This window comes from Eurosta solidaginis, chromosome 1 (assembly GCF_040869045.1).
Source record: "Eurosta solidaginis isolate ZX-2024a chromosome 1, ASM4086904v1, whole genome shotgun sequence".
Lineage (NCBI taxonomy): Eukaryota > Metazoa > Arthropoda > Insecta > Diptera > Tephritidae > Eurosta > Eurosta solidaginis.
In genome coordinates, this window is record NC_090319.1 from 150,238,173 (window position 1) to 150,254,074 (window position 15,902).

The window sequence follows — 15,902 nt, forward strand, 5'->3', positions numbered from 1 at the left end:
AGCAGCAATCCATTGGGCCATAACCTGCTTTCGACCATATGTCAATGCAGAAAATTCCAAATTAAAACTGACCATCGCCCTTTAACATTCCTTTTTTCGATGAGGAGCCCTTCATCTAAGTTAACACGAATAAGACTCGATTTAGAGGAATATGATTTTGAAATGGGGTACATTGCAGGAAAAGAAATCCACGTCGCGGACGCATTGTCTCGCATAAACATAAAAAAATTAAAAGAAATATCTGTGGAAGCATGCAAAATAATGAAAGTGACAACTAGATCAAAATATAAAAAACATTAAAAATAATTTTAAAATTGAAGAAAGTCACACAACAGAACCCAAAATATATGAAGCGCTAAATAAATTTGAAGTAAAAAGACATGTCAGGCTCGTTTTCAATCCCCCGAAATTATATTTCAAAACGGGAGAGAAAATTTGAAACACTATAAATACAAGAAACCTAATTGTTGATGATAAAATTGACTTAGGACAATTCCTTATCATGCTTGAAAAAGAAACCGCCAATTTAGGATTTGTACAAATACAGTTGTCTTTAGGGGACAAATTGCTTAAGAGTAATTATACTGCAGTAGGCATATTTATAGAAGAAGGTACCAAGGTTCTCAAGAAGTTAACAATAGCACTAACCCCAGAGGTTAAATATGTGACAAATTAAAGAAATTTTGCACAAATATCATGATTATTCTATCAGTGGTGGCCACGCAGGAATTAATAGCATAATAAAGAAAATCAAGCAAACATATAGCTGGAAAAACAGGAGAGGTGATATAAAGAAATACGTAAATAACTGCATCCACTGCAAAACGAATAAAGTTAATAAGCATATAAAAGAACCAATGACAATGACGGAGACACCTCCGAAGGGTTTTGATATTGTACAAATCGATACGGTCGGACCATTACCAAAATCGATAAATGGAAACGAGTACGCAGTTATTCGAGCATTTCATTCTGACATATAGTTGCATGAAGACAATCGTAACAGATATGGGAACCGAATAGAAAAATATCTTATTCGAAGAACTGGGCAAACTGCTTAAAATTGAGCATAAAACCTCAACACCATACCATCGTCAAACTTTGGGCACTGTAGAGCGTAGTCACAGAACGTTTAATGAATATGTACGTTCGTACATATCCAGTGACAAAGATGATTGGGATGAATACCTCAGGTATTTCGCGTACTGTTACAATACGATGCCATCACCGTACACTGTAGTCTAAACAGCCAACAATTTAAGACCAAATATTTAAATCAACTACCCTGTAACAAAAATAGTCTAAATGTTCATCAACACATAAACAGCATTTTTCATTCTTGTTGACATAGCCATTCACATGATTTAATACAGGTGTGTGTGTACAACATACAACCAAACAAATTTGCATTCAAGCAAATTTGGGAACTTTGCATTTCCCACAGAAGTCAAAACTCAACACAGGTATGTAGGTACATATTTTGTATCAAGTTATATGTAGGTATGTAAGTATGCATGCTTAAGGTAAATATGTATGTAAGTATGTATGCTTAAATGCAAATATGTATGTAAGAATATGTTAGAATAATTTTGTATAAATAAGCTGACACATTTGAATAAAGAGCAATTAAGCATTGAGCTTTGATCACTCACAACGCAGTCTATTTTATTTCAAACCTGGCGATCCTGCCTATGATTCTTCTGGCTGATTTTTCAGCCTAATTTCATAGCTGGCAAGGACCTTACTGGCTGATTACAGCCTAAGCTTTATAAAAGGAACAAAAAGTGAAGCTATAAAACGAGTTTTTTACTTAAATTTTATCCTGGAAGAAGAAAAGAAAAAAGGAACTGATCAAACGAAATATACTGAAAGCTAATTTGAATAAATTTGGAGCACTCAAAAATGACGCCATTTAGCAATTTTTATGATAATTTACGGGCTTTATAATCGAACTGATACAGGAGCAGTGGATATGACCAATTTGGAGCACTCAAAAATGACGCCATTGAGATACTCCCGAAAGTATGCAATGCGAGAAGCTATAAAATCGTGCATCTGTAGTTTCAGCTGAGTAATTTTATAGCTGATAACCAACTAGTTAATTCTGGAAATGGAAGCGCTTAGAAGATGTGAACGAGAAATCACACAGTATAAAAGCAGCAACAGTAGAGGCGCGACAATCAGTTTGATTTAAGCATTCCATCTGTCGAGTAATAGCAATGTTATTTTTGAAAGTAATTTAATAAAGGCCATTTTGCATTATTCAATAGTGGTGGTATTTATTCAACAGTTTAGTGATTCGAACGTTAGAAGAAGATTGCAAATAAGGGGAATTGCAGTAAATTCATTATAATTGGTGTCAGAAGAGGAATTGATGAATAAATTCCAGAGGACAACAAGGACATGGCAAAGTTAAGTGAATTGAAGATCCAGCAACTGAAGAAGGAGTTGGAGAGCCGTGGATTGAATACATCCGGCATTAAACTCGAACTTCAGGTACGACTACGAGAGGTAATGCAATTAGAAGAAATTGAAGTGGAAGAGTATGGCTTTCATCTTGATGGCGATGAGACAACAAAATTGGAGGAGAAAAATGAAACATCGCAGGCAATTACCAGCACAGACTTGAACGTGATATTGGCTGCAATATCTGCACAAACGTCGACGGTAACATCGAAGATTGAAGCACAAGAAACACGTATTTCAGAATTGTCGACACAGATAACATCCAAGATGGAAACTCAACTGGAAGAACGGAAAACATATATGGCATCCCAACTGGAATCGCAAGAGACACGCATAACATCCAAGATGGAATCACAAGAGGAGCGCTTATCATTGCAAGGGGCCAAATGTCTTCGCAGTTGAAAGCACAGGAAGCAAGGGTAACATCAAAGGTGGAAGCACAGGATACAAAAATTGTACAGCTCGAAGACAAAATTGATGCCGAGATAGAAGCTTTGAGAGGTCGTTACAGGAGTTGCAAATAAATCGCCCTGCAGTTTCAGCAAGCAATCCAAAGGTAAAAACACCATCCTTTGACGGTTCTGTTCCTTTCCAGATATTCAAGCTTCAATTTGAGAAGACGTCAGCATAGAAGCTTTGAGAGGTCGTTACAGGAGTTGCAAATAAATCGCCCTGCAGTTTCAGCAAGCAATCCAAAGGTAAAAACACCATCCTTTGACGGTTCTGTTCCTTTCCAGATATTCAAGCTTCAATTTGAGAAGACGTCAGCAGTGAACAACTGGAATTCTGAAGACAAAGTTGCTGCACTGTTCGTAGCATTGACAGGTTCTGCAGCTGAAATTTTACAGACTATTCCAGAGTGCGAACGGAACTGTTATGAAGAATTGATGGGCGCTCTAGAGAGGCGATACGGAACTGAGCATAGTAGACAGATATACCAAATTGAGTTACTGAACCGCTTCCACAAGCCTGGTGAGACATTGCAAGAGTTTGCGTCGGATATTGAAAGGCTGGCACATTTATCGAATGCGGACGCACCCGTGGAATACACTGAAAGGGTACAGATTCAGAGCTTTATAAATGGCATACGGGAACCAAAAGCCAACATTCGCGGAAACGGTTGCACAAGCCCTGATTCAGGAAACAGCGTCGCTTCTGTGTAGGCCAGTTTTCAAAGCACGCCGCACAGTGGTTCGTGTAGAACAACCTAGCTGGACAAAAACAAAGTTCTTATTTCAAGAAAAGTATAATGAGAAATGAAAGAAAACAAACAAAATAACGGGATTTTTGTTTTTTTTTTGATATTTTTGCTCCTATATATTGAGTAATTGAAGTAAGAAGGTAGGAGTGGCCGTAAAATGCATTGATTAATTTGCAAAATTCTTGTTGAATATTAAGCTTCATATTTATTTTAAGTGAACACTTTTATATAATTTTTTTGATGGATTCTAAGCTCGAAGGTAAGTAAAATTGCTTTCGCAATTAGAGTATTTTCAATATATTTAACATTCCGTTATTAAGAAGAAAAGCTTTTTTTCTCTATATTTTTAAATTTAGGGACAAAAAAGTTACATACATCCGCAGACATCCGGGCTAAATTTTACATATGTTATAGTCACAAGTATTCTCTAATAGTCGAAAGAAAAAACCATTGCGAATTCTTTGCACATCTATTTTAAATTTTTTTTTTTTTTTTGCAGATTTAGTTATCTCTACAAACAAAATAGGATGTATGTACGTACCAGCTCCGACGAGATATTTGAACCACTAAAGCTGATCTACAAACGGCAAAACCGTTTCCTAGGTACAGGGAACAAACACGTAGCCATAAAACGCACAAAAATAAACGCGAAAGGTCAACAAGAGCACACCAAAACAAAAAGGCGAAGATCACTGACTTCAACCTGCCACAACCTACCGCACCAGTCACCAAGGCAAAAAAACAGGTACATAAAAAGCAATTCTAATGCAGGTATAACCACACAGGAACGCTACACAAAACAAACCCATTTGGTAGCATCTACGCCAATACCTGAATGTAATATAAATACTGCACAACTTGGATTGATAGTAGATAAACCAAAACCAGGTTTCGGCAATACCAATGACGGCAATACTGCTCGTAGGTTTTTCGAAAATTCTGAGGCTAGTGCTGAGATTACGGGATTGGATGTTACGCTCATCACAAGATTCGACACTCTCCTTCGCGCATTAGCATCTGGGTACAATATAAATATCCAAAGATTTGAAAAATTTGCGTTCGAGACTAAAAAACTATACATAGATCTCTATCCATGGTTTAATATGCCTGCTATAGTTCATAAAATCTTAGTGCATAGTACTGATATTATAAAATCAGCTATTTAACCATTGGTCAACTTTCTGAGGAAGCACAGGAAGCCCGTAACAAAGATTTGAGAAGATTCAGGGATGATAACACACAAAAGCAGTCGCGTGAAGCTACGAATAGAGATCTTATGAATATGTTGCTTATAACATCGGATCCTTTAGTTAACAGTTTAAGGGAGATACCTAAGAAAAAATGTAAAAGTCTGACTTCAGAAGTTTTAAATTTACTGTCCCCCGATAATGTTGAGGAGTCAGCTAATACCCCAGTTGTTTCAAGCTTTCACAGTAGTGTTGCTGATGCTCATGACTATTCCACAAGTGACTCATCGAATGAAAGTGATGATAGCGAATAATAACATAATTATGAAAGATAACCTACCCTATAACTTTTTCTTGGAGCAGGTTTTATTTAATTTAAATCTATAGTCTTTTCTACTGTGTATGATACTTTACTTTTAAGTTTTTGTAATAAGTAATTTTCACATAATTGATTTAATTATTTACATTGTTATTATTATTATTGTAATTTACTTTTACATTCCTGACTGGTACTATAAAATAATTTTGTAAAAATTGTAGTGCCAGGATAAATACTCAAATAAATACAAAATATGTATGTACATATGTACAGTCACTCACATAAATAAGTAGACACCCCTTTTTGGACAATTCTTACAATTTTCGCTTTCGCAAATTTATTTTAACTAATTTTCCATAAGAAAATTTGTCACGACCTATAACAAAAACTAAATTATATTCAAAAAATGTTTGAAAAATTCGACGAATTTTCATAAAAAATTTTAATTTTTTTTCCGAATTTCTAGAATTTTTTAGAGTATTGAGATTTGTAGTCCATTCAATTTAAGTACAATAAAGTAATATTCTTAAGTCCTTTAAATTTTTTTGGATCTATGTCACTTATTCACATGAGTTACTGTATATGAAATAAGCAAATGTATGCATATGAAGTAAAATTTTGGAAAAAAATAAAAAAAGAACATATTGCTGAAAAAGATGACGTATTTGTAATAAATAACTGCATATGAAACGGAAAATCTCATAAAATAATTTTGTCCAGCTAGCTTGTTCTACACGAAACACTGTGCGCCCTGTGGAAGTAGAAAGGCCAGAGTGGGTCAGAGGGGGGGGGGGGGGGGTCAGATGGCAAGGAGCGTGTACTGACTGTAGATACGGGCGCATCTCATTCCTTAATCCGATCTGACTTGGTCAACAGGAGAGTAAAACCGTTACCTGGAGCAAGGTTGCGTACGGTCACTAGCGATTAATAACCAAGTCCAGGGAGAAGTGATCTGTGAAGTCTTAATTGGGAATGTCATCGTTCTACACAAATTCTTTGTGGCGGAGATCGTTGATGAAGTCATATTGGGAGTGGACTTCTTAGTTGACCATGACATCAGAATCGATATGCCGAGAGAGATTATGCGCTATGAGAACCAGGATGCGCCACTTAACTTCAGTTTGGAAAAAGGTTTCAGCAGTAATCGAGTGCTGGTGAAAGAGATTTGCCAAAAACCACAAAAGTCAAAGGCAGCAGATCGGGCAAGGTTTGATGGAACGAATTGGCCAAACAAATCAAAACCAAAGGTACCTGAGAGAAAAGCACTGGCATTAACAAAACCTAATGGACGCACTAAAACGACTTAAGAAATTTTCCAGAAAAAATGTAAGGGTGGTTTCAAGCCAGCGCTCAGTACTCTTGTGAAACGTCAATACGATACTGACGATACAAAGTCAATCCGTCTAGATCAAGCTCTACGAAGTAGTTCTTCACAGAAACGGTTTCACAAGCTCTGATTCAGGAAGCAGCGTCGCTTCTGTGTAAGCCAGTTTTTAAAGCACGCCGTGTGGAAGTAGAAAGGCCAGAGTGGGTAGACGCAATATTGGAGGCGCTGAAAGGATCGCAAAAGCGGAGTGAGAGAGTTATCAAATGCTTCAAATGCGGGAAGCCCGGTCACATTGCACATCATTGCGATCTTGATCCTAGTGGTTACAACAGCATGAGTGGTTCTAATAACGAAGCTGGAGGGTATGAGCAAGAGCGAGTAAGATGTAGAGATCGAGAGCTATCTCCAGCTATTGAATGCCCTGTGATATCTGTGTCGCAAATTGGAAGGAATCAAGCAGTTTTAACCTCAGAGGGAATGTCGATGGCAAGGAGCGTGTACTGACTGTAGATACGGGCGCATCTCATTCCTTAATCCGATCTGACTTGGTCAACAGGGGAATAAAACCGTTACCTGTAGCAAGGTAGCGTACGGTGACAGGCGAGTATATCCAAGTCCAGGGAGAAGTGATACGTGAAGTCTTAATTGGGAAGGTCATGGTTCTACACAAATTCATTGTAGCAGTGATTGTTGATAAAGTCTTATTGGGAGTGGACTTCTTGGTTGACCATGACATCAAGATCGATATGCAGAGAAGGGTGATGCGTTATGAGAACCAGGATGTGCCACTTAACTTCAGTTTGGAAAAAGGGTTCAGCAGTAAGCGAGTGCTGGTGGAGGAGATTCGACAGAGACCAACACTGGCATTGAAAAGCCCTAACGGACGCGTTAAAACGAAGGAAAGAATTTCGCAGAAAGAATGCAAGGGTGGTTTCAAGCCAGGACACACTACACTTGTGAAGCGTCGGAACGATACTGATTATGCAAAGCAAATCTGTCAAGCGCAAACTCTACGAATTAGTTCATTGGCCAAACAACAGAGTGGGAGGGAACGAACCAGGATAATGATTAGTACGATGAAACACGGGTACGACGAGAACAAGAATTCGGAAGGTTCCTTGAAGGGAGATTTGGTACTGCTATACAACCCTCACCGGCGCACAGTGGCGCCTCTGCCGTTAAAGCATGGCAACAATCACAAAAATCATGAAAGCGTTCGCTAAATCTAATACATGTAACATGAATGTAAAACTTTGTTTTCACAGAAAATTATAGTTTACCAGGTAGAGCCGCTCAAGTTGACCAATTTTCAACATTGGGAAAAATTTAAAATTTTTCTTCTTTTTCGTTGTATTTAAAATGGTTTTGTGAGTAAAGAGGGTGGCCGGTTGTCGTTTTCTTGTATAGCTATTAAAGATATTTTAATTTAGGATTGAAACAAAAAAAAAAAATTGTTTTTTTTTTGTAAAAGTTGGCGGATATACCTGTTTTTCGAAATGCCTATTTTTAGGCCCTTTTTAAAATTTTGATGGAAATGTTAAAATATGTGCTCCGTCAAATTAACAGTAGTTATTTGTGAAATATTCAGTTACTTAAATTCATAAAGTCTACCTGCGTCCAGCTGTAACTTCACTTTTTACATCAAATAAAGTTAAACAACCTTGGGCATAAATACGCGCCTGAGTAGGTATACATAATTCAGTACGGCCGTAAGGTCGTTTTTGTTATTGGAACTTATTAACGACATATGTGTTTTTAGTTACGAATTGTATACCTGAAATTAATTTTAATAATTTGAGTAGGTATATAAAGCTATCCATCATACAATGCACATTATCATTCGTCTTTTGGATATTACTTAAATAAAGTGAATAGTATTTTTAAATATAGTTCACAGTTTAATATTTAGTCAGATACACTCGAAGCCAATTCTAATATGTATCTAGAAAACTCGAAACTATTTGCGGTGTTTAAATCTACAGAGTCAAGACGGGACTTCGTTGAGGCTATTATGAGAGAATTAGCGAGTGAAACAAGCATTAAAAAAAAGGAAGGCCTGGAAGAAAAAATTGGTTTACAATACATTATGATAGAAATAAAATGGAAGGACTTCTATCGTAACAATTCAAAATTTCTAAGTAAGCATGAAAATTGGCTAGCTGACAACAAAATTTTTTGGGCGAAGAAACGCCTAGCACGTCAACCAATCCAACTAGAGGGAGACCAACAAAACCCATAGAAGAATGTTCTACCTACGCAATGAAAAGGAATCTGTCTGATACCACATAAGCTATGGCCACGACTCATCTTTCAGAAGCACTGGCTTTTAAACATAAAAAAGACGAAGAAAACGTGAAGTCTCATATAACAGAAGCAGTTGCGGTAGCAAGTCCAGTGCGACTGATGAGGATCAAAAACAGCATTCCCACAACACCAAATGCGCTACCTAGGAAATACACTCCCGAAGAAGCTTTGGCGCTGTTTATAGATCTCGGTTTAACGAAGAAAAAATATATTATATTGCGTAAGTCATTACTGCAACGTAATGCCGATATTTTACCTGGATACAAAAAAATTACTCAAGCCAAGAAAGAAGTAGTTCCTCTAAGTCCCAAAATAACCGAAGTATCAGCTGAAATTGAGCTACAAAACCTAATAGATGATACGTCTACATGACTCCTTCAAAGTTTTACTGAAGAAAAGTTGAAATCACTGCCAAAGGAGCTAGCCTTGATAACTAAGTGGGGCTGTGATGGATCATCAGGACAAAGCGCAAATAAACAAAGAGTAAATGTAGACGATGACACAATTACAGATAGTAATTTGTTTATGGCTTCTATTGTTCCATTACGACTAAAAGATGAAGCATCAGAATATTGGAAAATCCACGTCCGTCATCAACTATATTGTGCCGCCCGATATTATTTAAATACGAGGAGGAGTCTTCGGAACTCATAAAAGCTACAGTGAGTGATATAAAAAATCAAATTGCCAAATTAGAACCAACAATAATTGAAATTGAAGAGGGGAATGTTATTACAATAAAGCATGATTTTCTTCTAACAATGGTCGATGGAAAAGTTTTGAACTTAATAACAAATACGACATCTACAATGAAATGTCCAATTTGTAAAAAGAGCCAAAAGGACTTTGAAAATCTTGATTATTCAATAACTGACGAACTAAATTATGAGTATGGAATATCTCCTTTGCATGCTAGGATAAGACGTATGGAATTTGTTTTGAAGCTGGATTATACACTACCACAACAAGGAGAAGTTTTCGACGACAATACAACATGTAAGGAGAAACAAAACAGGAGAAAAAAAAATAATTCAGGATGCATTCTATAAAGAGATTGGCCTTAGAGTTGACTGACCAAAGTATGGATACGGAAATACAAATGATGGTAACTCCTCAAGAAGATTTTTTGAAAACGATGAAGTGCCTGCTCGCATAACAGGAGTTTATAGAGATATTGTGAAAAGATTGGGAGTAATTTTAAATATTTTAAACTGCCATGAACCAGTTAATGGACCCAAATTTGGAGAATATGCATCTAAAACTACAGAGATACTGCATCAAAAGTATCCTGAGAAGAAACTTACACCAACGGTACATAAAATTTTAGCACATGGAAAAGATTTAAAAGAGTACCAGTGCTTACCATTAGGAGAATTGTCTGAAGAAGCTCAAGAATCTAAGAACAAGGACTACAAAAGATATAGATGTACGAACACCTGCAAAGTATCACGAGTTAGACAAAACGAAGACCTTTTCAACATGTTAGCTATCTCTTCTGATCCAGTCATATCATCTATGAGGTATGTAAGAACACAAAAAGATCTTACAGATGCGTATAGCTCAGAAATGGTTGCTTTGTTAGATATATGTTCCAGTGACGATGACTATGTTAAGATAAAATAAGTTTCCCATTTCTTATCACAACAATGAAAAACAGATTTACTAATCAATTCTGTTACTTTATTGAAAATTAAGATATCTATGTACAAATTAATTTTTTATTTCAAATAAAAGAATTAATTAATTTAGTAATTTATAAATATATACTTTTCGTATTGCATTTCTCTAAAGTTTATCAAATTTATTTTAAAGCTTAGGCATTTCGCCTTCAAACGAGTATTAAATTTTTATAGAAATCAATACGTCTATCGAGTTTGGTACAAATTGGTAAAGCGGTTACTAAGATAAAACTTGTTAGCATAAATGGGCAGTGCCACTCCCCTTTTCCAAAATTCGTTGGCTGTTTAATCTTTAGCTCAAACAAAATTTCATTGAACCACTTTCAGTAACTTTTAGTTATTAAAAAAATACATATTTCGCTTTAAATTAAACAAAAAAAACATGTAAAATTTTACGATGAATTTTGAAGCACCTTGGCATTGTGGCACCAAAAACGGACATTTAAGTTTTATAAGAGTATTGCCATTTAAAAGAAACAATACGTCTATCGATTTTGGTAGTTATTGATTACGTGACTACTTAGATACAACTTTTTATCATAAGTGGGAAGTGCCACCCTATCTTATCAAAATCATTAATTTATTTTATTTAATGCTTAAATACGTCATTATAAGACAAATCTCATTTTATTTTTTTTTTATTTTTTACTAAAAATATTTTGTTTTTGCATTTTTCTAAAAAAATTTCGAGTTTGACGAATTTTTTGAAGCACCCTGTATCTGTGGCATTCTGACATTCACACAATAAAACTTCAAATAATTAGCTTTCATTTGCATCTTAAATTTTTTAAATATATTTATTGGTTCAAAGTTCTGATTTTTGCAAAGAAAAAACTCAAAAGGCGCCACTGTGCGGCGGAGAGTTGTTCCATCCAAAATCGGTGCAGTTGGGAAGCCCCGTACAGAGTTGTGAAGAGGATCAGTGATGTCATCTACCGCATACAAACAATTGGGAAACCACGAAATAGAAGGGTGGTTCATTTGGAGAGATTTGTCTGATCGGGACCGTCATCTCTAAGCGATGCTAAGCAGTGACTTGTATGCACATAACCAAATTAATCATTATGTCTACACATATGTACGTACACGCAGCGGAGAAGCAACGCACAACCACATACATATATCTGATATACTCCCGAAAGAATGCAATGAGAGAGCAGCTCAGTTACAGCTGAGTAATTTTATAGCTGATAACCAACTAGTAGATTCTGGAAATAGAAGCGCCTAGAAGATGCGAGCGAGAAATCACACAGTATAAAAGCAGCAACAGTAGAGGCGCGACAATCAGTATGATTTAAGTGTTATTTTTGAAAGTATTTTAATAAGGGCCATTTTGCATTATTGAATAGTGGTGGTATTTATTCAACAGTTTAGTGATTCGAACGTTAGAAGAAGATTGCAAATAAAGGGAATTGCAGTAAATTCGTTACAGTACTATAAAAGATTCGCATCTTACTGTACTAATGCTTACTAACAGTAGATATACATATACATATACATATATATACAAAGGGATATTAAAGAGAGTGCACAATCAAGTCTGCTTCCAACAAGTTACGAATTTCAAAGATTACTAAAGTTTTTATTATTGTATTTTAAAATTTCATATGTTACAGAACCGAAAAAAATCTTTTTTGTGTCTTCATATGAAATGGAAGAATACAACAATAAAACCTTAATTCAGGCGTGCTTAACGTTAAAAAACGAAACGAAATGACTTTGTTTCATTTATTAACGTTAATTATCGTAACGAAATGATATCGGTTCGTTGGTTAAGCACGCCTGTCTTAATTTATCTTTGAAATTCGTATCTTGGTGAAACCAGAACTGACTGTGAATTCTCTCCACTAATCTATTGTATATACACGCAACCGTAATTGTCAAGAAAATCGTTATACAAAATGATTAAGTGATGCACTACGTTGAGCTTTCAATGTATTTTGTAAGGTTTCTCTAACATTTCTTAATAAAGCGCAAAAATGTGTCATAAAAGTTTTGTTCGTAGCCCAAACAAAAATAAAGTTACAAGCCAATAAATGAATAAACCTATAAAAAGGGCATTTAATCCCCCTTACTCTAGAGTTTGAGGGTATATTGGAAATTCTAAGTACGTGGGGACTATGTGCTCGACTAGACCTACGAATTGTGGTACACATCGGTAAGAGTATCTTTTCACTGCCAAACAATGCAATTGATGTTATATGATGATGTACAAAAATGCTCTTTTCTCAAAAAGCCCTCGTAAACTTATACTAATGTGTTTATTTTATCTCACAAAACAGGTATCCGAAAAAATCTGAGGTGGTCTGACTTCGAATTTCGAGGAATATACTTAGACATCTAGTCCTTAGTACTAAAAAAAGAATAAGGTTATTTCCAATGCTACTTGCCATCATTATAGTTTTCTTCAATTATTGGTGATATTAAATCTACAATCATGGTAACGGCACGTTTGTATATACTCCGACGGTGGTTTATATATGCCGCAAGCTCATCACATTTAAGAAATTTTGGCACGTAACTTCTGTCTGAAGGGTAATCTATTTGTCTTACGTTAACAGTGTTTACAGTGCCTTCATTAAGTAGTTTCTCCTCTCTGGGACGTTGTAGAAAATCTGTCACGTGTTTCTCCAATTCTTGGCCATAGATATTTTGTTCCACTTTAATAAAATTGTTTTCCAATCCCCAACCGTTATCAGCTTCCATGGGTTGAACATCACAGAGATCTCGAAATTTTGACTTGATCTTTTCAACATCACCCATGGCATAGTAACATAATAAAGAGTGTATACCACATCTAATATCCGCCCGCTCTGCCATTATAAAATCGAAGCTAGATGCTGCCTCCATATATTGTCCCAAACGTACCAAAAGGATGCCAATATTTTGCGTAATTTTAATTCGCAGTTGCGTCGAGCTGTGTGGAACCGAATCTAGTGCCATTCGATACATTTTAATAGCTTTAGAATATAGTCCCATTTTGTAGTACATATTTCCCATATTTAATTTCAATTGATTTACATGGGGAAGCATTTTGTTTTTTGTCATTATACTGTAAGTGTTAAGTGCTTCAATATGCATGTCACTCCGGTCATATTGCTCTGCCAGGTTAAAGAACACCTAAAATAAACATAATTGCAGTTACAAAATAAGTTAAAACAAGTAAAAAATTAAGTTCGGGCGATTTCAGAAGAAAAAGTTAAATGTCACTTAACTTGAATTTATAATACTAATAGAATAAATAAGTTAACACACTTTTTTAGGGTTTTAAACATGAAGGATATTATTTTATTGAGCTTCTTTTCACAACCTCACTGCTCATTTGAGAAAAGGAAAATATATGTACTCAAAATGCACTAAAGTAATTTAATTTAAGCACAGCTGAGCTGCACTTGCGTTTGGCCGCACTGGCCGGGTGTTGCCAGACGGAGGGGACGAACTTAGTTCGCAAAGGAATAAAAGACATAGTTAACAAGTAAGGAAGGCTAAGTTCGGGTGTAACCGAACGTTACATACTCAGTTGAGAGCTATGGAGACAAAATAAGGGAAAATCACCATGTAGGAAAATGAACCTAGGGTAACCCTGGAATGTGTTGTTTGTACGATATGGGTATCAAATGAAAGGTGCTAATGAATATTTTAAAAGTTCGTGGGCCTTAGTTCTATAGGTGGACGCCTTTTCGAGATATCGCTATAAAGGTGGGCCAGGGGTGACTCTAGAATTTGTTTGTACGATATGGGTATCAAAAGAAAGGTGTTAATGAATTTTTTAAAAGGGCGTTGGCCTCAGTTCTATAGGCGGACGGCTTTTCGAGATATCGCCATAAAGGTGGAGCAGGGGTGACTCTAGAATTCGTTTGTACGATATGGGTATCAAATGAAAGGTGTTAATGAGTATTTTAAAAGGGAGTGGGCCTTAGTTCTATAGGTGGACGCCTTTTCGAGATATCGCCATAAAGGTGGACCAGGGGTGACTCTAGAATTTGTTCGTACGATATGGGTATCAAATGAAAGGTGTTAATGAGTATTTTAAAAGGGAGTGGGCCTTAGTTTTATAGGTGGACGCCTTTTCGAAATATCGCCATAAAGGTGGACCAGGGATGACTCTAGAATGCGTTTATACAATATGGGTATCAAAGAAAGGTGTTAATGAGTATTTTAAAAGGGAGTGGGCCTTAGTTCTATGGGTGGACGCCTTTTCGAAATATCGATATAAAGGTGGACCAGGGGTGGCTCTAGAATTTGTTTGTACGATATGGGTATCAAATGAAAGGTGTTAATGAGTATTTTAAAAGGGAGTGGGCCTTTCTTCTATGGGTGGAAGTCTTTTCGCAATATCGATAAAAAGGTGGACCAGGGGTGACTCTAGAATGCGTTTGTACGATATGGGTATCAAATGAAAGGTGTTAATGAGTATTTTAAAAGGGGGTGGGCCTTAGTTCTATAGGCGGACGGCTTTTCAATATATCGCCATAAAGATGGACCAGGGGTGACTCTAGAATGCTTTTGTACGATATGGGTATCAAATGAAAGGTGTTAATGAGTATTTTAAAAGGGAGTGGGCCTTAGTTCTATAGGTGGACGCATTTTCGTGATATCGCCATAAAGGTGGAGCAGGGGTGACTCTAGAATGCGTTTGTACAATATGGGTGTCAAACGAAAGGTGTTAATGAGTGTTTTAAAAGGGAGCGGGCCTTAGTTCTATGGGTGGAAGCCTTTTCGAAATATTGCCATAAAGGTGGGCCAGGGGTGACTCTAGAATTTGTTTGTACGATAAGGGTATCAAATGAAAGGTGTTAATGAGTATTTTAAAAGGGAGTGGGCCTTAGTTCTATAGGTGGACGCCTTTTCGAGACGTCGCCATAAAGGTGGACCAGGGGTGACTCTAGAATTTGTTCGTACGATATGGGTATCAAATGAAAGGTGTTAATGAGTATTTTAAAAGGGAGTGGGCCTTAGTTTTATAGGTGGATGCCTTTTCGAGATATCGCCATAAAGGTGGACCAGGGATGACTCTAGAATGCGTTTATACAATATGGGTATCAAAGAAAGATGTTAATGAGTATTTTAAAAGGGAGTGGGCCTTAGTTCTATGGGTGGACGCCTTTTCGAAATATCGATATAAAGGTGGACCAGGGGTGACTCTAGAATTTGTTTGTACGATATGGGTATCAAACGAAAGGTGATAATGAGTATTTTAAAAGGGAGTGGGCCTTAGTTCTATAGGTGGACGCCTTTTCGATATATCGCCGTAAAGGTGGACCAGGGGTGACTCTATAATGTGTTTGTATAATATGGGTGTCAAATTAAAGGTATTAATAAGAATTTTAAAAGGGAGTTGTGGTAGTTGTATATGTGAAGGCGTTTTCGAGATTTCGACCCAAATGTGGACCAGGGTGACCCAGAACATCATCTGTCG

At 36.4% G+C, this 15,902-nt stretch overlaps 1 protein-coding gene across 3 annotated transcripts in view; it reads right to left on the reverse strand.

Moving 5' to 3' along the window:
• Positions 1 to 15,902, reverse strand: part of nompB (intraflagellar transport protein 88-like protein nompB) — a 524,325-nt gene that overhangs the window by 274,825 nt on the left and 233,598 nt on the right. For all 3 annotated transcript variants that reach the window (XM_067759944.1, XM_067759942.1, XM_067759943.1), the window contains exon 4: positions 12,874 to 13,603. In XM_067759944.1, the coding sequence (XP_067616045.1) occupies positions 12,874 to 13,603 (730 nt within the window). The remainder of the gene's footprint in view (positions 1 to 12,873; positions 13,604 to 15,902) is intronic.